Source organism: Aquarana catesbeiana, linkage group LG01 (assembly GCF_042186555.1).
Source record: "Aquarana catesbeiana isolate 2022-GZ linkage group LG01, ASM4218655v1, whole genome shotgun sequence".
Classification (NCBI taxonomy): Eukaryota; Metazoa; Chordata; class Amphibia; order Anura; family Ranidae; genus Aquarana; species Aquarana catesbeiana.
The window spans coordinates 738537337-738561173 of record NC_133324.1 but is presented as its reverse complement, the minus strand read 5'-3'; the positions used below and the strand labels follow the sequence as shown (position 1 = coordinate 738561173).

Sequence of the window (23837 nt, the reverse complement as noted above, 5' to 3'; positions counted from 1 at the left end):
AGAACAAGTTACATTTAAGATGTGGGAGTTTTCTTTCATGTTGGAGAGCACTCTACCCAAAGTTGGAATAAGTTGTATTATTCCCTGAAGAAGAAATTACTTATGTCTATATTTTGAAATGCGTTGGACACCCCCACCTACTGGTAACCATCTTTATTACACACTTGAACAGCAAGTAGCTGGCAAATACCACTTCAACATGTTCTGATATTCTCATACCATGAATATTACTATATATAAGGCGATGAAATATTCCGTAAAGATGGTTTATTGTTTTTAATATTTACAATATCTTATTAAATTTCTTTTAAATGAATAATTAAAGACACTTATTTTAAGAATAATACATTTTGTTTGAATTGCCTTAAAAATCCCAATAATGAGGTTTATTTAACAATTAGCTGTAAGTAATGTTGCTTGGGTCATTTTCTTTTTATGTCTAAACTTTAGTATAGCTAAAGCCATTTTTTTATTTTGGATAAAGTAGGAAATGGCTAAAACAGGTTTATTTTGCCATCTGTGTACCACTGGAGAGATTTTCCTTCACTTTCTGTCCTATAGACACAACACCAGAAAAGTATCATTAAAAGATTTGTTCTGTCCTGGTAACAGCTAAACAAAAGTTCCACCAGAAAAAAGAGAGACAAGGACGGAGACAGACAGCAATAAACACCAGACACAGTCTTAACCTTTCCCCCCCAGGGGCAAAGGCAGCCTCACAGGGTTGTGCACATGATGCCCCCAGCTACATCACTAACCTAGTCCCAAAATACCAACCAAGCAGCTCTCTTTGGTCCTCCCAAGACCTCCTGCTCTCTAGCTCCCTTACCACCTCCTCCCATGCTCGCCTCCAGGATTTCTCCAGAGCTTCTCCCATCCTTTGGAACTCCCTACCCCAATCTGTCCAACTGTCCCCTAATCTATCCATCTTTAGACGATCCCAGAAAACCCTTCTTTTTAAAGAAGCCTATCCTGCTTCTAACTAATACACTGTTTTACTTCCTCCATCAGCTTATCCCCCACAGCTATTACCTTTTGTATCAATTGACCCTTTATTTTTAGATTGTAAGCTGTAATGAGCAGGGCCCTCTGATTCCTCTTGTACCAAATTGCAATGTAACTGTAATGTCTGCCTTTATTCTGTTAAGCGCTGCGCAAACTGTTGGCGCTATATAAAAATATAAAATAATAATAATGATGCAGGCGCAGCAAAAATTATACCCCCTGTCGCGTTTGATGAGCAGTAGTGAATGGTACGTGCTGCAACTGGGGTCAGTGCATGCAGTTTTGGCATGGTAGTGTGGGCTTTAATACAGGCAGTGAGGAGGTGAGATATCACCTGCCCACTGCCTGTCAAATGCCCATGAAGAGCAATCCACCAGGGATCACTTTTTAGAGGGGCATCAAGGTTTGCCGAGAGTGTAAACTTAGCTTAAGACTGGCATGATAAGTTTCTATATGCCATAACTATATCAGAGTGCAGAATTAGATTGTCATTTGTATTGCTCAACTTGCTGAGCAAAGCATAATGCCTTTGACAAATATAAGGTTCCTCTATTCAACAGTCCTAACACAAGTCACTGCATTGAGAAAGGACAATAGCTTTTTATATATGTTTGCTTGATATAGTTCTAGAGACACACAAATCCCCAGGCAACTATAAGTCAGCAAACAGCAGACGGGAAAAAATCATTACTATGATGAAGAGATACAAAGCATCAAACTCACTCAACGGAATAAAGGTTAGACGATTGACTTGTTCTACAAATAAATCATCTCAAGGGGCGCAGCAGTTTGACATGGATCCCTCCCAGCCACACTGCATGAGTGCACTACAACAAATGTGATATGTATCTTTTTACATAATAAAATAACTAACGCTAAACACTCAATTGTAACTTCTCGAAGAAAGATCTTGCAAAATGCATTGCAGTATCTTCCTTCTGCAGATATTACAGAATAGTAAGATGTAAAATAAAAGTTCTGGGGAAGTAAAAGTTCTGGAAAATCTGGTAATGGGAAAAAAAACATAAAAGGTCCTATACCTATAGAGCCTCCTGCTTGCCACGCCACTATTTTTCTTCTTTGTGAATCCCTAGGTGAGTAAGTAAGTAGGCAAGTATGTAAGTAGGGCTGTTCTAAAAGTGGTGGGAAAAGCAAGAGGTTTAAAACAGTTTAAGTTTAACACTAAACATAAGTTCTTGTTAAAGGAGTGCTGAAGACCAGTGGTTCTCAACCCTGTCCTCAACTATCCCCAACAGGCCATGTTTGCAGGTTTTCCTTGATCTTGCACCGGTGCTTTAAATTAGAGTCAATGTCTGGTCCCCGCAGTCTTTTCTCCCCCACCCTCTAGCAGTCTAGGATCCTGAGGTCATCAAGACCAAGGCAGCGTCCATAGTCTTGCATTGGATGTGTTGACACTGAGGGACAGTTCACTGCCGGAGAATGTGACAGTGTTTCTCCCCTCCCCTAGACAAAACAAGCAATCAAAACTGAACTTGACCTAAAAAGGGAAGTTCCATATTTCAACCCGCCACCCCACCACCATCACTTTTGGCAGCTTTTTTTTTCCTGGGAGCAGGTATCTAATTTTGACAAGTACCTGCTCCCACTTTCGCTTGATTCGCCTAGGCTTCTTCCCTGCCTACAATCTCATGGGACATATCACAGGTCTCAGGAGGGTTTGGGATGCGCATGAGCAGTGGGAAGCCGGCTGTGGAGCCACAGGAAGTCAAAGCCGACTTCCTACACTCAAGATGATGGCACCGGGACCTGAAGACCACTGAAGAACCAGCCCGGGTGAGGATTGGTAAATTTTTATTAAAAGTCAGCAGCTACAGTATTTGTGCCTGTTGACTTTTCTTTTTTTTTTCAAACAACTGTAGCTCCTCTTTAGCCCCTGAAGTGCAGGTGCTGCCCCACTCAAGAATCAATTTGACAGTTGGGTTGGGCTTTAACACACTAGCCATTACACAAAATGGAATTTGGATGGCAGAGAAATGATATCCTTCTCACAGACAAAAGCGTTCTCAGCTGCTCTTGTGCACAAAATGGGTACAGCGTTTGGCAATTTTCACCTTGACACCCAGAAATCATTATGCAGAACAGGCAGAAAAAAGTAGATATTGCTGAAATGTTTCAAATAATATGTAAATGTACACCTACTATAAAAGTGAAATACTTTGAGACATGCAACATATTATCTTAGCTAATTTTATGTTTGTGGAGTTGTTTTCTGGCCTAATGATCAAAGCTAGACTATCAGGGCTGGGCTAAGTCCTTCCTCATCTGTTGGCTAATTGCCAGCTCCCATCTCTCTCCACAGTTACTCAGCTGTTGATGATCCTGCTCGTCAGTCCTGCCTACTTAAGCCGTCCAGTCCAGAGGAGCTCTGCCTTCGCCTTGGTCAACATCACAAGAAACATTGATTGCCTTCCTGTTTAAAGACTGGCTTTGCTGACATCCCTTCTGGCTCCGGATCCTGCTTGCTGTTCCACTACTTTTATCCCTGACTTCTGGCTTGGCTGACTATTTGTTCCGGTTACTGAACTTTGGCTATGTTTTGACCATGTTTGTTCTTTTTACTTTTATTATTAAGCAAGTGTGATTTAACTGTACTTCTGTCTAGGTCTGATTTCATGGTTTCTGACATAGACTTGTACACAAAGATCAGAGTCAACTCATTAAGTTCAGTATTTGCAATGTATCTATACCCAAAACGTATTAATTTTAGTTTTCAATAGAATGTGGAAAGGTTAGAACCCCTGTTAGGTTTTACGGTTATCTGGAGCTCTGTTAGATAGATTTCTCCTCGCTTTCTTCTCTGGGGACAGCCTTTTACCAGACAGGAAAGGCTCATTTATACCAGCCTACATGCTAACACTTGTACATGCTGCTGTATGTTGTGTAGGGGCAGAGAGGGGTCGTGTGTTGCGCTTTTACTACCCATAACTGTGTTTTCTTTTTTCTGTTTTTTTTTACTTTATTGAAGTGTTGCAAAACGACACTTCCTTCACTTCTACGCACCAGAACGCATTAGCAAGCTCCGCGGTGGCATGTGGTAAGGTGGGGCATGCTACATAAAAATGCAACCCACCTCAACGCAGTATTATAATGGGAACAAGACATCTGAGTCTGAGCCCTAAGCCTAAATTGTTCTTTGAAGATCAACATAGATCAATGGAATGGTGTGATTGAGCCCGAAATGGACAACAGGGAAATAGATCACAATAAAAAGCTGACAAAATAAAAATGTATTTTATTGCAGCTAACCATCTCTTTATTTTTATTCTTTATTTTCCCCTGGCGATCTAGTCAGTAGGTTTGTTATTTTTCAACTTTAGTAAACCAAGCTGTGCAGCTTTCCCTTCCAGAGGCAGTGGTCTCAGCGGGGAGCATCGATAGTTTCAAAAAACTATTAGATAAGCACCTGAACGATCGCAACATACAATGTAATACTATGTAACTGTGTGACTATCTGACAGTTAGAGGGTTGAGACAATCCATTTACCACTAACAGAAGTGAGTACAATGGTCATATTTTATTCATTAATGTAAAACAAACTAGCGCTGTAACTGCTAAAAAGCGTTATCTGGAGTTCATCTTTAATTTGTTAGTCAAGTCCAACTATATCTGCTAGTCTAACACTACCCCCTGCGTAAATTGACAATGCTGATATCCAGAAGTTATCCTAAGACCGTTGTGTCTAGTGTGTTACTGCTCAGATCACCAGGTGAAAAAAAAAGCCTAAAAAGAGAAAACAAATGCATCCATCACATTTAAGGATTGGTAAATTGTAACATATATTTTTTTTGTTTTGGGGTTTAATACCATTTTTAATTGGTTATAAATTCAGAAGGTTTTTTAGCTGTATGCATTAATGTAAAAAAAAAAACATTCAGTAGCTGTTCCTCCATCCCCCTCTCTAAATACTTACCTGAGTCCTGTATCAGTCCACCTCTGTGCCCTTCTAAAGGTCCTCTCTCCCCTCTCTCACATGCTTAGCTGAGAGCTGTGGGAGCCATTGGCTACCACTGTTGTCAATCAAATCCAGTGAGGAGTTAGCAGGGGGCAGGGCTGTGTGTATCTATGGACGTACACAGCCCGGCTCAGGAGCGCCCCAAAACATGTTCCACCATAGGAAATGGTTTACTATAGTGGCACATGGAGAAGAGGCAGAGATGACAGATGACAGGAGATTTGGGGCCGCTCTGTGCCTTGTTTACATAGGCAGACTGGCATTCTGCCTCTGTGCTGGATGATCGGCAGGTGCCGGCACACATCAAGTCCGTGGTACGCGCAGATCAGCTCCCTTTGTGTATAATCACTGCAGGAGCGGGCCTGCTGGTGGCACGTGTGCATGCCCCCAACACGGAAGTGTCGGATCACGTACTAGGTACGTGATCTGGCGCAGCAGTGCCACCTTGGCTTGTTGGTATGGCTTTAACATATCGTTTTTCCCTTTAATATGTCCCAACAAGTTAGATGTATTCTAAGTCTAGGTTCATTGTATTTTATTTGTAGGTTGTCAGCAGTCTGAGACATAAAGCAAAAGTCTGTCCTGCTTTCTCCATGCTCTAGAAGCACATTACTAGATGGCTGCAAACAACAAATCCTATAAACTCATTTGTGAGGTAGGAGCACACAGACCTCACGTAATTACATAGCTCTGCAAAGATTCCATAGCAACATGTGGCTCTGTGTAAACATATGCAAATGGGAACTTTCAGTTCCATACAGAGTCTCCAGCAGTTTCCACCTATATCACTGGGTAACACATTTACAGAGGTGAAAAATAAAGGAAGGAAACTATGCGTAATTGCATAGGCTACGTTTGCCCTATAGGACACTTAAATACTGCTGACATTTTCTTCTGTTCTACATCAAATCAGCACAAAAATATATTCTGTGCCCTTTCATCTTAATCACAGAGATTTCCATGAAAAGAATGTACAATAAGAAATGGCAAGCATCCCTGCTTCCAGCAAGCAATAAAAATAGGACAAAACAAACAAAACAAATGAATGTGGGAGCTGCCAACACATCATATGTTTGCAGAGCTGGATCAACCACAAGGCCACCTTGGCAGGAGGGCCATGGGCCTGGATTCAGCATTTCAGCTCCTGCTGTAAACCAGGCATAGCTCCACTGGTCAAAGCTGTGTGCCAGTCTTGTCACTTGACAAGGGAAAATTTACTTGTAGGCACTTGGTATCTGATAGGCAGCGGCCATAGCAGTACAGACAATGCTTTTCTGTGCCCATCGCAATACTTATCAAAATCAATTGAAGGAATAGGGGGCAAATTTCTGATTTACAGTATGTTCCCTTTATTCTACATGCTACTTAGAACTCACCAAAGGCACCCTTCAAACTTCCTTTTTTTCACGCTTCAAAAGGGCTTTATCATGTAATTGAAAGAAGAAATGACATTTAAAAGGCATGAAAAAATGCTCTTATGCAATAATCCTGAGGTTTTACAAAGGTTCCATACTGAATACAGCTACAATAATATGTTACAATACAGACAGTTGTGGTGTTCCAGATCTCTTATTTCAATACGTTGCAGGTGTGGGCCAGAAAAGGAAAAAATTGTTTAACCCCCCCATGGACAGTTTAGAGACAATACAATCAGATATAACAGTGCTCCACCTAGGGTGTTTAATAGGAAAGTTGATCAGGGAAAACACATTTTGGGCTTAGAGAGATTTTTGGTATTTGTTTAGACAATCTCTATAGTCATATATAACTTTTTTAAGTGGGAGAGTGGCATTGGTTTCAGTCAACTATTTGGTAAAGGTGAGAGAAGCAGCTTGGATCCATAAGCTTGCTATTAGTTTCTGAACTGTGAAGAGAGTTTCATGAAGGAAACTATTAGTAAATGTATCCAGAACCAAGCTGTCAAATGGACCCAGCATACGTTGCTTAGGATCCAGGGATACTAGTGAGCCCATTTTATCATGTAAAAATGTAACTATTTGCACCCAATATCCTTGTATTGTGGGACATGTCCACAAAAGATGGTAAAACGTAGAGTGGAGGTAGATAGGACCTACAGTATCTCACAAAAGTGAGTACACCCCTCACATTTTTGTAAATATTTTATTATATCTTTTCATGTGACAACACTGAAGAAATTACATTTTGCTACAATGTAAAGTAGTGAGTGTACAGCTTGTATAACAGTGTTAATTTGCTGCCCCCTCAAAATAACTCAACACAGTCATTAATGTCTAAACCGCTTGCAACAAAAGTCAGCACACCCCTTTGAAAATGTCCAAATTGGGCCCAAAGTGTCAATATTTTGTGTGGCCACCATTATTTTCCATAACTGCCTTAACCCTCTTGGGCATGAAGTTCACCAGAGCGTCACAGGTTGCCACTGGAGTCCTCTTCCACTCCTCCATGACAACATGACAGAGCTGGTGGATATTAGAGCTCCTCCACCTTCCATTTGAGGATGCCCCACAGATGCTCAATAGGGTTTAGGTCTGGAGACATGCTTGGCCAGTCACCTTTACCCTAAACCCTCAGAGGTGTGTATGGGGTCATTATGTTGGAATACTGCCCTGTGGCCCAGTCTCTGAAGGGAGGGGATCATGCTCTGCTTCAGTATGTCACAGTACATGTTAGCATTCATGGTTCTCTCAAAGACTTGTAGCTCCCCAGTGCCGGCAGCACTCATGCAGCCCCAGACCATGACACTCCCACCACCATGCTTGACTGTAGGCAAGACACACTTGATTTTGTACTCCTCACCTGGTTGCTGCCACACACGCTTGGCACCACCTGAACCAAATAAGTTTATCTTGGTCTCATCAGACCACAGGACATGGTTCCAGTAATCCATGTCCTTAGTCTGCTTGTCTTCAGCAAACTGTTTGCAGGCATTCTTGTGCATCATCTTCAGAAGAGGCTTCCTTCTGGAACAACAGCCATGCAGACCAATTTGATGTTGTGTGTGGCAGATGGTCTGAGCACTGATAGGCTGACCCCCCACCCCATCAACTCATACGTCTATTTCCCAAAGACAACCTCTGGATATGACGCTGAGCACATGCACTCAACTTCTTTGGTCGACCATGGCAAGGCCTGTTCTGAGTGGAACCTTCCTGTTAAACCACTGTATGGTCTTGGCCACCGTGCTGCAGTTTCAGGGTCTTTGCAATCTTCTTATAGCCTAGGTCATCTTTATGTACAGCAACAGTTCTTTTTTTCAGATCCTCAGAGAGTTCTTTACCATGAGGTGCCATGTTGAACTTCCAGTGACCAGTATGAGAGAGTGAGAGCGATAACACCAAATTTAACACACCTTCTCCCCATTCACACCTGAGACCTTGTAACACTAACGAGTCACATGACACCGGGGAGGGAAAATGGCTAATTGGGCCCAATTTGGACATTTTCATGTAGGGGTGTACAGCAAATTTATACTGTTATACAAGCTGTACACTCACTACTTTACATTGTAGCAAAGTGTCATTTCTTCAGTGTTGTCTCATGAAAAAATATAATAAAATATTTACAAAAATGTGAGGGGTGCACTACTCACTTTTGTGAGATACTGTATGTAGGATGTACAATTTCAAATTCTGTTTTTAGACAATTGTGTGATCTACTGCATATTCATTTAACCACTGGTCCATTACCAGACAAGACACTGGGAAACAAAACTTGACCTGAGATTAAAAAAAAAATTAAAAGTCAGCAGCTACAAATACTTTAATAATCGTACCTGTCCCAGGGTCCAGCGATGCGGGGGAACGAAGCCCCACTCATCTCCCCCTCCTCTCTGCGGCGCCAGCATTGTCACTGTGGGCGCCCGGCTGTGGCTTCACAGCCGGGCACGCACTGCGCATGCGCGAGCCGCGTGGCACGCTGTGACTGGCCAGGCAATCATCTGGGACCTGTGCTGTGTCCCAGATGATTGCTGAGAGGGAGGGGGGAGAGGTGAACTTACTTCCGGCACCGCGGTGCCCCGGGAGGAAGTTGGAGCTGGAACCCTCTAAGAGGGTTTCCGCTAGACCCCCAAAAAAATGACATGCCAAATGTGGCATGTCAGAGGGTCACCTTCCCCTAAAGCGAAAGTTCCATTCTTGGGTGGAACTCCGTTTAAGTCTGTGCAATACCCTAGGTAGGTTGTTGCAATCATTTTTTTAGACTAGGGCTTGCCACACTTTTCAGTACAATGGCCATATTGTGTATTTTAAAATCCTCATCAGGGTCCCCCTTACACCAGAGTTCCCATCAGAGTCCCTGTTACATGAGGGTCCTCATCAGAGTCTCCCTTTACATCAGGGCCCTCTTAAGGGTCCCCATCAGGGTCAACCCTTACATTAGAAGCACAGACCATAGGCAGCTTTGCTAACCTTAATCCACGATCCGTGCATATTAAGGATACACCACCGACCCAACTGCTGGCCGGATAAAATCTTGTAGAGAAGCACTATGGTTCATAGTTTAGAGAGCCCTGTTTTTGTCTAAAGAAAATACCTAGTGTGTTTTTTATTTTATTCTACTTATTTAAATTGCACTGATAAATTTTGCAGTTTGGAAAGAACAAGCAACCGTTCACCATAGTTCATTCAATGTGCCTACCAGAGTCATCACTATAAGCCTGTTATAACGTTAATTTGGTTGGAAGACAATTGGGTACCAGTTTGCTGACTGGTTATAGGGAAAACTGGAGTCAAAGCACACAAACACAGGGAGATGATGCCAAACTGATGGAGAGTATTTAGCTCTGGCATTGACACATTTTAACAAAGGTAAAGAGGAAGATTTCAATCTCTGTTAGGCTTCACAATGATTTTAGCTCACGGTTCCCCCTGTCTTTAATCAGCACTGTCTCACATATACCAATACAATTTCCTCTTTTCAGCAGGTTCTCTGTAACTAAAATATCACAGATCTCTGCTGGTCACCTTTGTTAATGATGTCAGAACGCCGGAAGAACTGGTAATTAAACCTATGTTTGAAAATGTCACCTGGACATCATTTTAGTACCTCAGCAGAGTCCTGCTGAACCTTAAAGGGAACCTGTGAAGATAAAACCAGAGGAACTGCCATTACTGACTTGTTTGCAAAGCTACACGTTATGTGGCTGGGATCCTGATCCTGCTTTGGTTCAATAACCTGGAACAAGTATACACCCAGTGAAGTATCCACCCTAACACGTTAGAAGTTCCCATATTCCTACCCTCAAAGGTGCCCTTTAAGTCAGCAACAGCAGTTCCTATCGTATTCCTATTAAATTCCGAACGTCAAGAACGCGGTGACGTACAACACATACAATGAGCCAAGAAAAATGAAGCTCAATAGCCAGTGCGGCTCTTCTGCTTGATTCAGAGCATGCGTGGAATTTTGTGCGTTGGAATTGTGTACACATGATCGGAATTTCCGACAACGGATTTTGTTGTCGGAAAATTTGAGATCTAGATCTCAAATTTTGTTTGTCAGAAATTCCGACGGAAAATGTCCGATGGAGTCTACACACAGTCGGAATTTCCGACGACAAGCTCCCATCGAACATTTGTTGTTGGAAATTCCGACTGTGTGTACGCGGCATAGCAGTTTTTTCTTAGCTGTAGCGCTGGCATCAAAATAAAATGGTGGAAGTTCTGTCATAACATGTTGAAGCATGCACTGTCTGGGGATTCCTTCTGAAAAATCTGCACTGCGCCACCCCTCTCTAAGTTTTTTGCCTGCATAGTGGTTCCTTGGTTACACCTATATATGTTTTTCAAAACTGATCCCAGCATCATTGGACACTATCTGATATTACTAACTTGATATTGTGGTTCCCTCTTCCAGGTTGTATCATTTGAAATTGGAAGCAGACCAGCAGGATCATGTAACCTGATTTTAGAAAAATTGTTAAAGGTAGGTTTTTTTTTTTTTTGTATTTTTATGCCATTACTGGGTTTGACTACTGGAGTAGATCTTCACTCTGGTTCCTTGACGACTGTTTAAAGGCTATACTAGATAGCTGAATATTAACCAAAGTACAAAGTGGTAGGAAATCACTGCTACTCCCACTGACTACCTGCAAGCATTGCTGCTCAAGTGACCTGCTATGTGGGTGACTTAGCTGCGAAATCAACAGCAATAATAGTACTGCACAATTGTTCCTAATTGACGATGGGTCACAGAGATTACTAACAAGTCATGTACATTTGTGTTCATCATCAGCATAGTGTCCAAAGCAATAAAAACCATCATAGACAAAGGGCATGAGCCAGACAGAGATCATCTTTCACTAGTCTGGCAAAACTAAACTAATAAAGCTGAAATCCTATTGTTTATCAAGGGGTATTAATTAAAGCTGGTTGTCTGCCTGTTGGCTTATGAGCATTTTTTGACTCCCTTATCTGTACAAGAAGCACCATCTGAAATAGAGGCAAAATCACAACACTAAATTATTGTATTAATTCACCAGTACAGCAGTTGCCAAAATATTACTGCCAGGGGCAATAACAGAAACAATGTACAAAAAAATTAGATGTTTAGGATAAAACATTTTATTCACATAAAACCATGTGAATAAAAGATGACTGTTTGATAAACACCTCAGTATTTTGCCGATCAACTTGGTCTGCATGGAAATGTGAAGAAAAAAATATATATAAAAGCTTGTGAAAAAACAAATCAAGTTACCAAATACTATCAATACGGGTATCAACTGCTCTGAAATATCAGAAAACAATATTTTTTAAAATAGTTGTACCTTGATTGGTTCATCCTATGATTTCTTGGATTGGTCCCTCATGATTATAGATCTTTTCACTTCTTCTTTGCTCTGTACACTGCTTCTATGAATGGACTATACTACATTTTATGCATCATGTCATGTTTAAGCAATTGCTAAAGCTCAATGCCCTTGTTAAAATGTGTATGATTGAGGCTATGCGCACCTGGAAGCTTCTACATCTTTAAAGAGGACAAGAGTTTTCGAAGTTGTACCCAAAAAGACAAGCAGAGGACAAAGGACTGATATTGCATACGGCCTCTCTGCAGCTGATATTTTCCCCTTTACTAACTTAACCATGCTTAACTTAACCCACAGTCTATATCTTAGGAGAAGGCCATATTGATAGAGGAAGGGTTTTGTTCTCTATGTTATAGTTACCCCTCAAATGACTGGAGATTTATTGAATGGTTTGGACATATTCAAGAAACAGCAGTAGAGGTTCAGAAAGCACAGATCCACAGAATAAGTGAGACAGAAGCAGTGGGATCCTTGCATTGCAGGTTTTCAGGTACAACTTCTTTTCCAGCAAGGTGAAAAGTAGGAAGTGGTAACATCCCCCACACTTCACTCCATATCTCTTTGTTACAGTCAAGATTATAGTTAATCAATACAGCAAAATATTTAACTTACCGGACAGAAGTAAGTACTTTCAACTATATGTTTAGCAACCATGTTATTCTCAGCGGACAAAGACATGATGAAGAGCAAGGCATCCCGTGCCTGTTGTCCCACTGTGCCCTCTCGATGGATAAAGGGTATCAGCAAGGAGAAGATAAGAAAGTTGGCAGCTCCCTGGTCTTCACTGGTGTGAAAAAACAATTCTAGGATGGATGGATCTTTGGCAAGGATGGAACATAACTGGTTGAGTAGAACCACCAGTTCAGTCTCCACATTCGGAGTTGATGTCCCTGAACAAGTACTTAACAACATCATCAGCGGTTTCAATATAGGCTTGTGATGTAGCAAAGGCTGGTGTGACTGGGTAATCAGCAAATCATACATCTTTAACTGCTCAAATTTGGTCTCATCAGAAAATTCTCTCCTGAGGCTCCATAGAAATAGTTTTTCCATAATATTCTCTGACACCACAAACTCCAGAATAGGCCCCATGGCAGCATCCTTCACCTGCTCTTCAATTAAAAGCAAGATCATGTGTTCCACATAGTTCTGTACGGCGCTAACCTCATCTGCAGAAATGGATCCATATCTAGCATGAGAGTTTTTAAATGGGTCATGCTTTTCCAAAATGCGCTGAACCTGCGAAAACATAAAATTTATATAAATGCAAAATGTGAAGATATTACAAATAGTGCAGTTCCTTTAAACATCATAAGTGTTTACATATTAATGCTGTAAATGAATAGTAGATTTAAATATTTATACAGAAGAAACCAATTTAAACATCAGCGCAGAGACAAAAATGCATGTTTCAGAATGAGCAATAATCTTAATGAAGCTTAATTTGAACCACTCTCAGTTATCACATAATATCACCACAGTGTAATCAAGACACTGTAAATGTTCATTTGCAATATTTTTCCAATTGGTGAACAGGAGCCAAACAGTCCCAGAGCTCTAGAACATTTGTTTACAATGCTGGATATATCCATTTTCTGCATAAGATGAAAAATTACATTAGGAATATGAAAGAGATACAAAAGTGCAGAAAACAAAAGTATGGCATATTTTAAAGAGTATCTAGGCAATAATTAATGTGAATTGCTGAACTGCAAATCCTATCCTGGAAATGTGCACTGTGCTAAAATCCTAAATCCAGGCAACTTTCAATTTGTGTCTTGTTAAATTCACTGTGCTAGGTTTAGTTAACGTTTCTCACCCCATTGAAGTAGAACTGTAGCCTCATTTCACATGATTGTGTGCTATGCAATCTTCATATCTTAGCTTGTGTGTGGATGAGGCTTAAGTTGAACTACTAACTTTTTTTAGTTTTAGATATTCCAACCATATTATACAGTCAGCCAGCTATCAAAATACCCATACAGTGGCTGCATCTGATCACATACAGCTTCTTTTTTAGATTAAAGTTTTCCACCCAGCCCCTTTGATTTTCAAATTGAGGGATATTGGGTGGGAGGAGGCCGGCATGGCCACCCACTGAGTGAATTTCAACCGGTTCATCAGAAGCTCACCGAAATTCACACAGTGTATGGCCAGCTTAAGAAACATTTGGATAAAGTATGATCATCTTTTTTTGCAGCAGCAGCACTAGGTGTCAAGTGTGTAATTTAACACTCACCTTTTCAACCACCACCACTGAAGCTCCAGTTTTCTCAGACGTAAAACTTAAAGTGGTTGTAAACCTCTGACATAAGAAATGAACAAAGCATATCCTGCTATAATATATGTACAATTCAAAGCACTGAGTGCAATTTCTGTCGAGAGTCCCATTCTTCTGCTATCTGCATGAGTGACTTCTGTTGGGCTGTGCCAACTCCAAAGGATCGAGGGGGGGACAGGGGAGGGGAACTCCAGCATACAGCCTGTAATTGACAACCTCAGCTGTGCATGTTTCCCTATGAGATTGTGTAGAGGGGAGTGTGTCCTTTCCCTTCACTCAGGTCTCAGATTATACTCAGATCTCCTCTCTGAGTTGTGCAGTTTGTGACATTAGATCCCCACCCCCTACCTCTAGAAGCTCAGAAAAGCCGTGTAAATTCTGGACTTTAAACGGCACTAGAGAAAAGAGTGCTGCAGATGAACAGGAACAACTTATGTAAGATGATTTTTTTCATCAATGTGTATCACCTGAAGCTAAGACCCCATACACACTATACAACTTTTGTTTTCTGATTTCCTTTAGATTTACCAAAACCATGTAGTGCAAGGGCCTGTCTGATTGCATACAAATTGAAACTCTTAATGTTTGACCTCATATTATATGGTTTTGGTAAAACTGAAGGAAAAATCTACAGAAAATTGTATAGTGTGTACCCAGCTTAAAGTGGTTGTAAATCCACATGAAAAAAAAAAAAGACCTGCAAGACAAAGACAAAATAAGCTAGTATGCATAGCATACTAGCTCATTATGTAATACTCATCTGAGATCGAAGCCCAGCTGTGGTAGTAAGTAGAGACTCACACAATATCAATGAACCACTCAGAAATGTTTACTTGAGATAAAGAATAGACATAATAAAATGGCATGAACACACAAGTTATAACTGACAGGAAATATCACTTAATTCCAATATACAGAATGTGTACCTTCGTTACCTGAAAAGGTATATGTGAACAGGTACACAGGGAGGTGAACATCCAACACCCTGGATATCTGTCCCCTGAGGCCTCAGCACACAGACCAGCATAAATGAACACAACATATGTACACAGTAACACAGTGCTCCCCCTAGGTTGTAATACCGTAATCAACCCTGCACATAGAGCAGCAGAGCTTAGTAAAAGGAAAGGATGGTGAATGTTCTTTAGATTCCGGATATCTTCAGCTAGCCTGATGTTTATACTGCAGTGTAGTTTTGTATATTTGTAATCCAAAGGGATAAGGAACAACAGGACTGAAGAACAAATGGATAATGATGATGGCTTTACCAAAGAAATATCACCCCTTGTATAATCTCTATCTGGATGGGCAGGTGCCCTCTCCCACAATAGACTTCAATGGCTGCGAAGGCTTCATCCTGAATCCCCTCCTGGTGTCTCCGTCATGTGAAGATGGCACCACCACGCTGTGCTGCAGCTCTCGATTGACTGAAATGCAGGTGGCTTCCAGTTGCTCAAGCGCTGGCCAGTCCGCTTGCTAGAATAGCAGGGCTGTCCTCCAGGATCCCTCAGAGGCGGGCGATTGAGCTCCCCGCTGTATAAGCCGCAGTCTCTCACTCCTGGTCACACACAGACCTTACGCTGGCAGGTGTTGAATGGCATCCAGAGAGGCTGAAAACAGGCCACACCTTTCCTTTAATCACTCATCCCAGCAGGCAGTTCTGCACGCTATGCATTGTCTATCCTGTAGTCCAGGGCTGATCCAGCCAACAGAGTCACTTCCTCCTCCAGACTACACCGCCCACAATGCTTTTTCCTTTGCTTCATTTTCCTTGTGATTGGCTGTCAGTCTCTTCCAATGGAGAGGCTACAGAGCAAGCAGTTCTGTGTGTCTCTGTGTGTGTGTGAGAGAAAAGGAAGGGGGGTGAAAAGCCCACGCAGCTGCTAGCAGGCAGCTCTCTCCCTTATAGATGCAATCAGCCTGGAGAGATACATGCTACATTTAATTTCTGTAACATGTCCTAGAAACATTATACTGAGAAGTTGACTGGTTCAATGGGAGCAACATAAAAGGGATTAGTTATCTGTTTTCACCTGAGATTCAAATACCTTTTACTAATTTTGACGCTTGAATACGATTTGAGTATTGGATTAAAGTTGTATAAATTCTGGGTAAAACATTGATTAACAGACCCCTTAGATTATGCCAACACGTGCATGAAAATGAAAGAAGAACTGTCTGTATTCACAGAAACCATCTTTTGTTTCCCAATAAGCAGCATAATGTAGAAATTGGTATATACAGTAACTGGTTTCTGTATGTGACACAGCTCCTTTTTCTGCAAGCTTTCATATACTACACCCAATGAGAGCATTGCACCTGCTGCATGGCTTCCAGTTAACAATCAGATCCATGTGCACAGCTCCTACAGGTATACTCACCTGACAGCTGTTACTTATTATGTTAGATAGCATACAGAACTCCAAGGTGACACATTACATATTTACAAACAGCTGACAAGGTATCTGGAATAAGCACAAGTCGTGTATCCGAGCTATTTATTAGGTAGTTAATGGTTATTACATCTGAAACAACCAACTAATGTATGTGTTATTATAATAGAGTTCTTCTATTAGGAGTCTATAGCACGTCCTGTGTGTTATACCTGTATAACAATTTAAGGTGTGCGTACAAAATCCTAACACTGTAGCTGTTATTTAACTTTCAAATAAGGTCAACCCACAAAGAGAACAAACACCAGTCATCTGAGTGTTATACAGTTCCTGCCATTCTGTGTATTAGATTAAAGTGACACTAAACAATATTCTTATTCTCCAAAAAATAATCCATACGCATTCACTACTTACTGGCCCTATAATCTATTCTTTCATTTGTTTGAAACAAGTTGTGCACATTAGTTGTGGTTATGTACACTGCTCTATGCACACTGCAAACCTCATATTCCTTGTCAAAAGAAGTTTATTGAGTATACAATGTTATAAAGATACATAAAGTAAGTTTACAAGGATCTATAAAGTAAGCTCATTGTTTTACAGTAGGGTTTATATAGGTAAATATCATGAAATTTCAAATATTAAACATTGGGTTCACGTAAACCTAAATTAAAGATATATATCATTTCCTTAGTTACTTTTGTAGGTATTTAAATGATTTATACCTACTATACATATTGTTTACAAGTAGAGTGTATATAGGTCAAATAAATTCTGATAATGAGCTTTAATCGTAAGGTGGAGAAAAGGAAAGAGAAAGAAGAAAAAGGGTTGAAAGGTAGAGGTATGGTCCACAAGGTTGTCCCGCTTGTCAGTTTATTATTCTTTTTAGTTCTCTTTGAAGCTTTAGAATGGGTGTCTCTGTAAGTCATTTAATCTGTTACCATGGCAACAGGACAGAGTCATTGAAGTTTGACAGGAACTGTTGTTTTATCCAAGGATGCCAAAGTTTTTCAAATTTTGGAATTTGATTTTGATCGATGGCTACCATCTTAGCATGGGACATTGTATTATTCATTCTGTGAATTGTTTCTGCTAGTACCAATATAGGAGATTTCCATGCCTTGGCCACTGTTTGTTTTGCAGCCGTTATTAGTTGGATCATAAGTTTGAATTGAGAGAGTGTTAACCATTCCGGTTTTAGATTAAGTAAAGTTAAATATGGATCTGGTTGTATTATTTTTTTAAATATTTTAGATGCAATCACGAAGACTTCCTTCCAGAAGGTTTGGATTACTGGGCACGTCCACCATATGTGTAAATATGTACCTATTTCTGGGCATCCTCGAAAACAAAGAGCTGAGGTATTAGGTGAATATTTTGCCACTCTAGCGGGTACAAGGTACCAGCGAGTTAGTACTTTATAATTTGTCTCCAGTGCTAAGATGTTGGGTGAAGATGACTTAGATGTGAGCCATATGTTAGACCAGTCCGTGTCTTCTAAAGTTCGTCCCAGGTCCTCCTCCCACCTCTGAACGTAAGAGGGTCTATTAAGATTTGCTACTCCATATAATTGATTATAAAGTGATGAAATTGTACCTTTAGCAAATGGATCTTTTGTACAGATTGATTCAAAAATGGATAATTGGGATAATGGTGTATCCCCCTTTAGGAATGGTGTATAGAAATGTTTGATTTGGAGATATCTAAATATCTCAGAGTTTGGTAGATCATATTTTTCTCTAAGCGATGGGAATGAAAGGAATGATTTAGATGCTATGAAGTCATTTAGTGTCTGAATGCCTGATGTTGTCCAAGCTTTAAAAGAATTTGGGTAGATCCATGCTGGATAAAAGGCCGGATTTCTGATAAAAGAAAGGAGAGGATTGTGTGGAGATTGTAACTGATATTTGGTTTTTAGTTTATCCCAGAGAGATAAGTAGTGTTTAGTTATGGGATTATGAATTTTAAAGCGGTCTTTAGGATCAAGCCATAATAAATTTGATATTAATAGAGGGTCATTTTCTGAAGCCTCTATAAATACCCATAATGGGATTTCCTGTTTTGCATGGTATTTGGACAAACTGGCCAAATGTGCTGCTCTGTAGTAGTTAGTAAAATTAGGGTATCCCAGGCCTCCTTTATTTTTAGGAAGATGTAGTGTGTGTATAGGTATACGTGGTTTAGAAGAGCCCCATATAAACGAAGTTGCTCTTTTTTGTACTGTTCTCAAAAAATAGGAAGGAATTGGAATAGGGAGGACTCTGAATAGATAAAGCAATTTGGGTAGAATAGTCATTTTGATTGCATTAATCTTCCCTATCCAGGATAAAGGAAGTTGCGACCATTGTTTTATTAGATTTGTGATCTGTCTTAATACAGGAGGATAATTGGTTGAGAATAAGTCAGAATGAGATGCTGTTAAATGAATTCCAAGATATGGGATTGATTTTTCTGCCCATGTGAATGGGAGTGCAGCCCTAGCCGGGATCAATTCCATGTTTGTGAGTGAAATATTAAGCACTAGGCATTTCTTAGGATTAATCATAAGGCCGGATAGGGCTGCAAATCCATCAAGAGCTGGTATTAAGTTAGGACCAGAGACCTGTGGTGATGATAGAAAAAGTAATATATCGTCTGCAAATATACATAATTTGTGTGTAATACCTCCTACTTCAATGCCAGTTATAGTTTGGTTTGTTCTGATGTATTGGGCCATGGGTTCGAGTATAAGGGCAAATAATAAGGGAGATAATGGGCAACCCTGTCGGGTACCTCTTTCGATATTAAAGGCTTCAGATTTGTATCCAGCATATTTTATATAGGCTTTGGGTTTATTATATAATGCTTTGATCCATGTTAAAAAGTGGGGTCCAAAACCCCATTTTTGTAATGAATATTGCATATATTGCCAGGATACTGTGTCAAATGCCCTCTTAATATCGAGAGATAGAAAACATAAAGGGATTTTCCGTTTTTTAGCAATATGTGCCAATAACACTGCCCTGCGTATATTATCGCCTGCCTGTCTATTTGGCATGAAGCCTACTTGATCTCTATGTATTAATTTTCCTATAATGCTATTGAGGCGTTTTGCTATTATTTTTGCTAATAATTTAATATCGAGGTTTAACAGAGAGATAGGCCAATAGCAAACCTCATATTCCATAGGTCATCTCAGGAGGGAGCAAGAGAAGGTGGCTACATTCCTAGAAACAGTGGAACCATGGCTAATGAACTTAGCCACCCTCCAACAAGGAGGCAGATTACAACAGAAAAAAAAGGAGATTTAGAGGAGGCTGAGAGCAATAGAAGGGCCTTTTTTTAATTGGAAATACTTGAATTGATTTTTTTTTAAACCAAGTTTAGTGCCACTCTAAGTGGAATAGATTATGGTGCCCTTTTTAATGAACTATCTACAGATATTAATATTAAATTACAGACACAGTTTACATTATAGGGGTATATTTGAATCTACTGACAAACCTATTTAACATTAACCCATATAATATGTTGATCCTGTATAAAGAAAGGGCAGTATGAGAGGTGTGAGGGATTTGATACTTGGGATGATAATCTGGTGTCATGGAGAAGTAGGACATTGTAAGCTTGCGCTCTCTTCATTCGTGATCTGGGTGCCATATGTCAAGTCCTTTATGTGACACAGATTTAGGCTAAAGAAGTCATTCAACTTTCTATAAAAATAGAATGTGACAATTATACAATACTAGGTATGTGTCTTCAGAATGTACAAATCTTTATACAAGTGAATATGCAACTTCCCTAACATTTCCATCTGGTACTTGCTATGCACTCTCAGAAAGTGCTAGAGAAGAATTGTAAGGCACACAGATGTATTCATTCTGGCCACTGGAAATAATTTAAACGCATTTGTGTGCGTATGGAAGTAAATTATACCACTAGGCTCCTCTCTAAATGCAGTTTTAGGACATTTTTTATGCCCCTGAATGCTGCTCTAAAACATGAACCTAAATGCCACAATGTTTATGGATGGATACATGGGGGGGGGATTTACTAAAATTGGTGCACACAAAATGAGGTGCAGCTGTGCATAGTAACCAATCAGCTTCTAGGTTTTATTGTCAAAGCTTAACTGAACAAGCTTAAAGCCTGGTACACACTCCAGTCACAGCCGCTGTACTAACTATGCTAAGTTAGTATAGCGATCTCCCCCACTGAGCTGTTGTGTTCTGACAGGGGGATGGACCTCCTGCCAGAACACTCCAAGCAGCGCTCTCTGCCATTGCCGGAGAGCACTGATCGTCAGTCGGTCGGCTGCTGGTTTTCCAGCATGATTGTACACCCATGGAAGCCGGCCTGTGTGTACTAGGTTTAAGTTAGAAGCTGATTGGTTACTATGCACAGCTGCACCAGATTTGTGTGCACCACTTTTAGTAAATTTCCCCCATTGACTGCAATATAGCTGCATTCAGAGGCATGAAAAGAAATGAAAAGTGCCTCTAAAAGCAGCATTCTTGCCTGCCCGTGTGTATAAGGCCTAATAGAAATTAAAATGCTGTTACTCAATTTTTTTTAACATTTCCAGTTTACTTTTTATAAACTGGTATTTCTATCTTTTTATATACACTCAAATACTCTCCAAAAAATTAAAGAAACACTTTTTAATCAGAGTATAGCATCAAGTCAATTAAACTCCTGGGATATTGATCTGGTCAGTTAAGTAGCAGAGGGGGGTTTTAATTCGTTTCAGCTGCAGCTGGTGTTAATGAAAGTAACAACAGGTGCACTAGATGGGCAACAATGAGACAACCACCAAAACAGGAATGGTTTTACAGGTGGAGGCCACTGAAATTTTTTTTCCCTACTCATCTTTTCTGACTGTTTTTCACTAGTTTTGCATTTGGCAAGGGTAAGTGTCACTACTGGTAGCATGAGGCGATACCTGGACCCTATAGAGGTTGCACAGGCAGTCCAACTCCTCCAGGATGGCACATCAATACGTGCCATTGCCAGGAGGTTTGCTGTGTCTCCCAGCACAGTCTCAAGAGCATGGAGGAGATTCCAGGAAACAGGCAGTGACTCTAGGAGAGGTGGACATGGCCCTAGAAGGTCCTTAACCCATCAGCAGGACCGGTATCTGCTCCTTTGTGCAAGGAGGAACAGGATGAGCACTGCCAGAGCCCCACAAAATGACCTCCAGCAGGCCACTGGTGTGAATGTCTCTGACCAAACAATCAGAAACAGACTTCATGAGGGTGACCTGAGGGCTCGTCATTCTCTAGTGAGCCTTGTGCTCACTACCTGGCACCATGGAGCTCGATTGACATTTGCCATTGAGCACCAGAATTGGCAGGTCCGCCACTGGCGCCCTGTGCTTTTCATAGATTAGAGCAGGTTCATCCTGAGAACATGTGACAGATGTGAAAGGGTCTGGAGAAGCCGTGGAGAATGTTATGCTGCCTGTAACATTGTTCAGCTTGACCGGTTTGGTGGTGGTTCAGTGATGGTCTGGGGAGACAAATCCATGGAGGGATGCACAGACCTCTTCAGCCTAGACAATGGCACCCTGACTGCCATTAGGTATCGGGATCAAATCCTTGGACCCATAGTCATACCCTACGCCAGTGCAGTAAGTCCTGGGTTCCTCCTGGTGCACGACAATGTTCGGTCTCATGTGGTGAGAGTATGAAGGAATTGATACCATTGAATGGCCCCCATGCTCGCCTGACCTAAATCCAATAGAACACCTCTGGGACATTATCTTTCGGTCCATCCAACACCGCCAGGTTACACCTCAGTCTGTTCAGGAGCTCAGTGATGCCCTGGTCTAGATCTGGGAAGAAATACCCCAGGACACCATCCGTCGGCTCATTAGGAGCATGCCACAACTTTGTCAGGCATGCATACAAGCACGTGGGGGCCATACAAACTACTAAGTACCATTATTTAGTCCAAGAACATTTTCAGCAAGTACAGAAAATACCTGACCTGTTGATCTTGCCAGAAATGCAGTGTTATTGTCACTTCCTGTGAGCTGAAATCACAAACATCCTTATCTATTTTGTGTAAGCTACTAGTTCCATCAGTGCACCACAGAAAGTGTGTAATTTGCAGGATTGCCAGTTGAAAATGAATGGAAAATAGCCTGAGAAAAGAAAACGAATGCAGCCACTACATCTATGGACTGATAAGCTGCAATGTATTAAATTTTTGTCTTTGGATTTAGATACGCTTTAACATTTTCTGACGCACAGGCCTGGAAGAAGTATGCAGATCAGGAGTTTCATTAACTTCATATTGACTTTCTTATCTGCATTCCTGGTCGGTGACTTAGGAACCGAAGCCATAAACAGCCAGACAACTCTTACTTTAAAAAGGAGGTCAGCAATGGCAAGCCTAGTATCAATCATTGTACAGTGTTCCTATAATACACAAACTGCATATTAGAATATTTTCATTCCTATTCTCCACTTAACTCTTAGCAGTCAATGAATGAACTCCTAAGGTAAACCAAATCTAAAGTCTTACTTTGTATGCAGTGAGTAATGAAAATTGTATATATCTTATTCATAACTGAAATCAGAGCTGGACTCATATATGGGTGGTAATTGCAATTTTAATGGGGGGGGTTACTATGAAAGAAATAATAAAAATTCCATATGAAGGATAACTGGGTTGCAAATAACTTATTATAACTCATTTTGGCAAAGCATTCCCTGCTAACTTCCCATCCTGTAGTTGGGGAATAGTTACATGTCCATATACCACAATTATACAAAATACAGCAATAAATAATGTATGAAGCAGATGATTTTTTATTACATACATATTTTAAAGAATATTACATGGTTTGCCAAAGTAATGAATTAATCTTTATAGGACCACTTCTCAAAGAAGTGAAAATGCAGCCATGTATTAAGGTCCTACCACATGTAGCAATTTAAACCCTCCTATCACGTTTTTTTTAATTATATGTCAGCTCCCATATCTAAAAAAGGACTGTTATGCCCCATACACACGGTCGGACATTGATCGGACATTCCAACAACAAAATTCTAGGATTTTTTCAGACGGATGTTGGCTCAAACTTGTCCTGCATACACACAGTCACACAAAGTTGTCGGAAAATCTGATCATTCTGAACGTGGTGACGTAAAACACGTACGCCGGGACTATAAACGGGGCAGTAGCCAATAGCTTTCATCTCTTTATTTATTCTGAGCATGCGTGGCACTTTGTGCTTCGGATTTGTGTACACACGATCGGAAATTCCGACAACGGATTTTGTTATCGGAAAATTTTATAGCAAGCTCTCAAACTTTGTGTGTCTGAATATCCGATGGAAAAAGTCTGATGGAGCCCACACACAGTCGGAATTTCCGACATTACGCTCCGATCGCACATTTTCCGTCGGA

General features: G+C 40.7%; 1 protein-coding gene across 4 annotated transcripts in view; it reads right to left on the bottom strand.

Annotated features, from left to right (window-relative positions):
• The window catches only part of FHIP1A (FHF complex subunit HOOK interacting protein 1A), a 354581-nt gene that overhangs the window by 139944 nt on the left and 190800 nt on the right, over positions 1–23837 (bottom strand). For all 4 annotated transcript variants that reach the window (XM_073604989.1, XM_073604973.1, XM_073604997.1 and 1 more), the window contains one exon: positions 12379–13005. In XM_073604989.1, coding sequence (XP_073461090.1) covers positions 12379–13005 — 627 coding nt within the window. The remainder of the gene's footprint in view (positions 1–12378; positions 13006–23837) is intronic.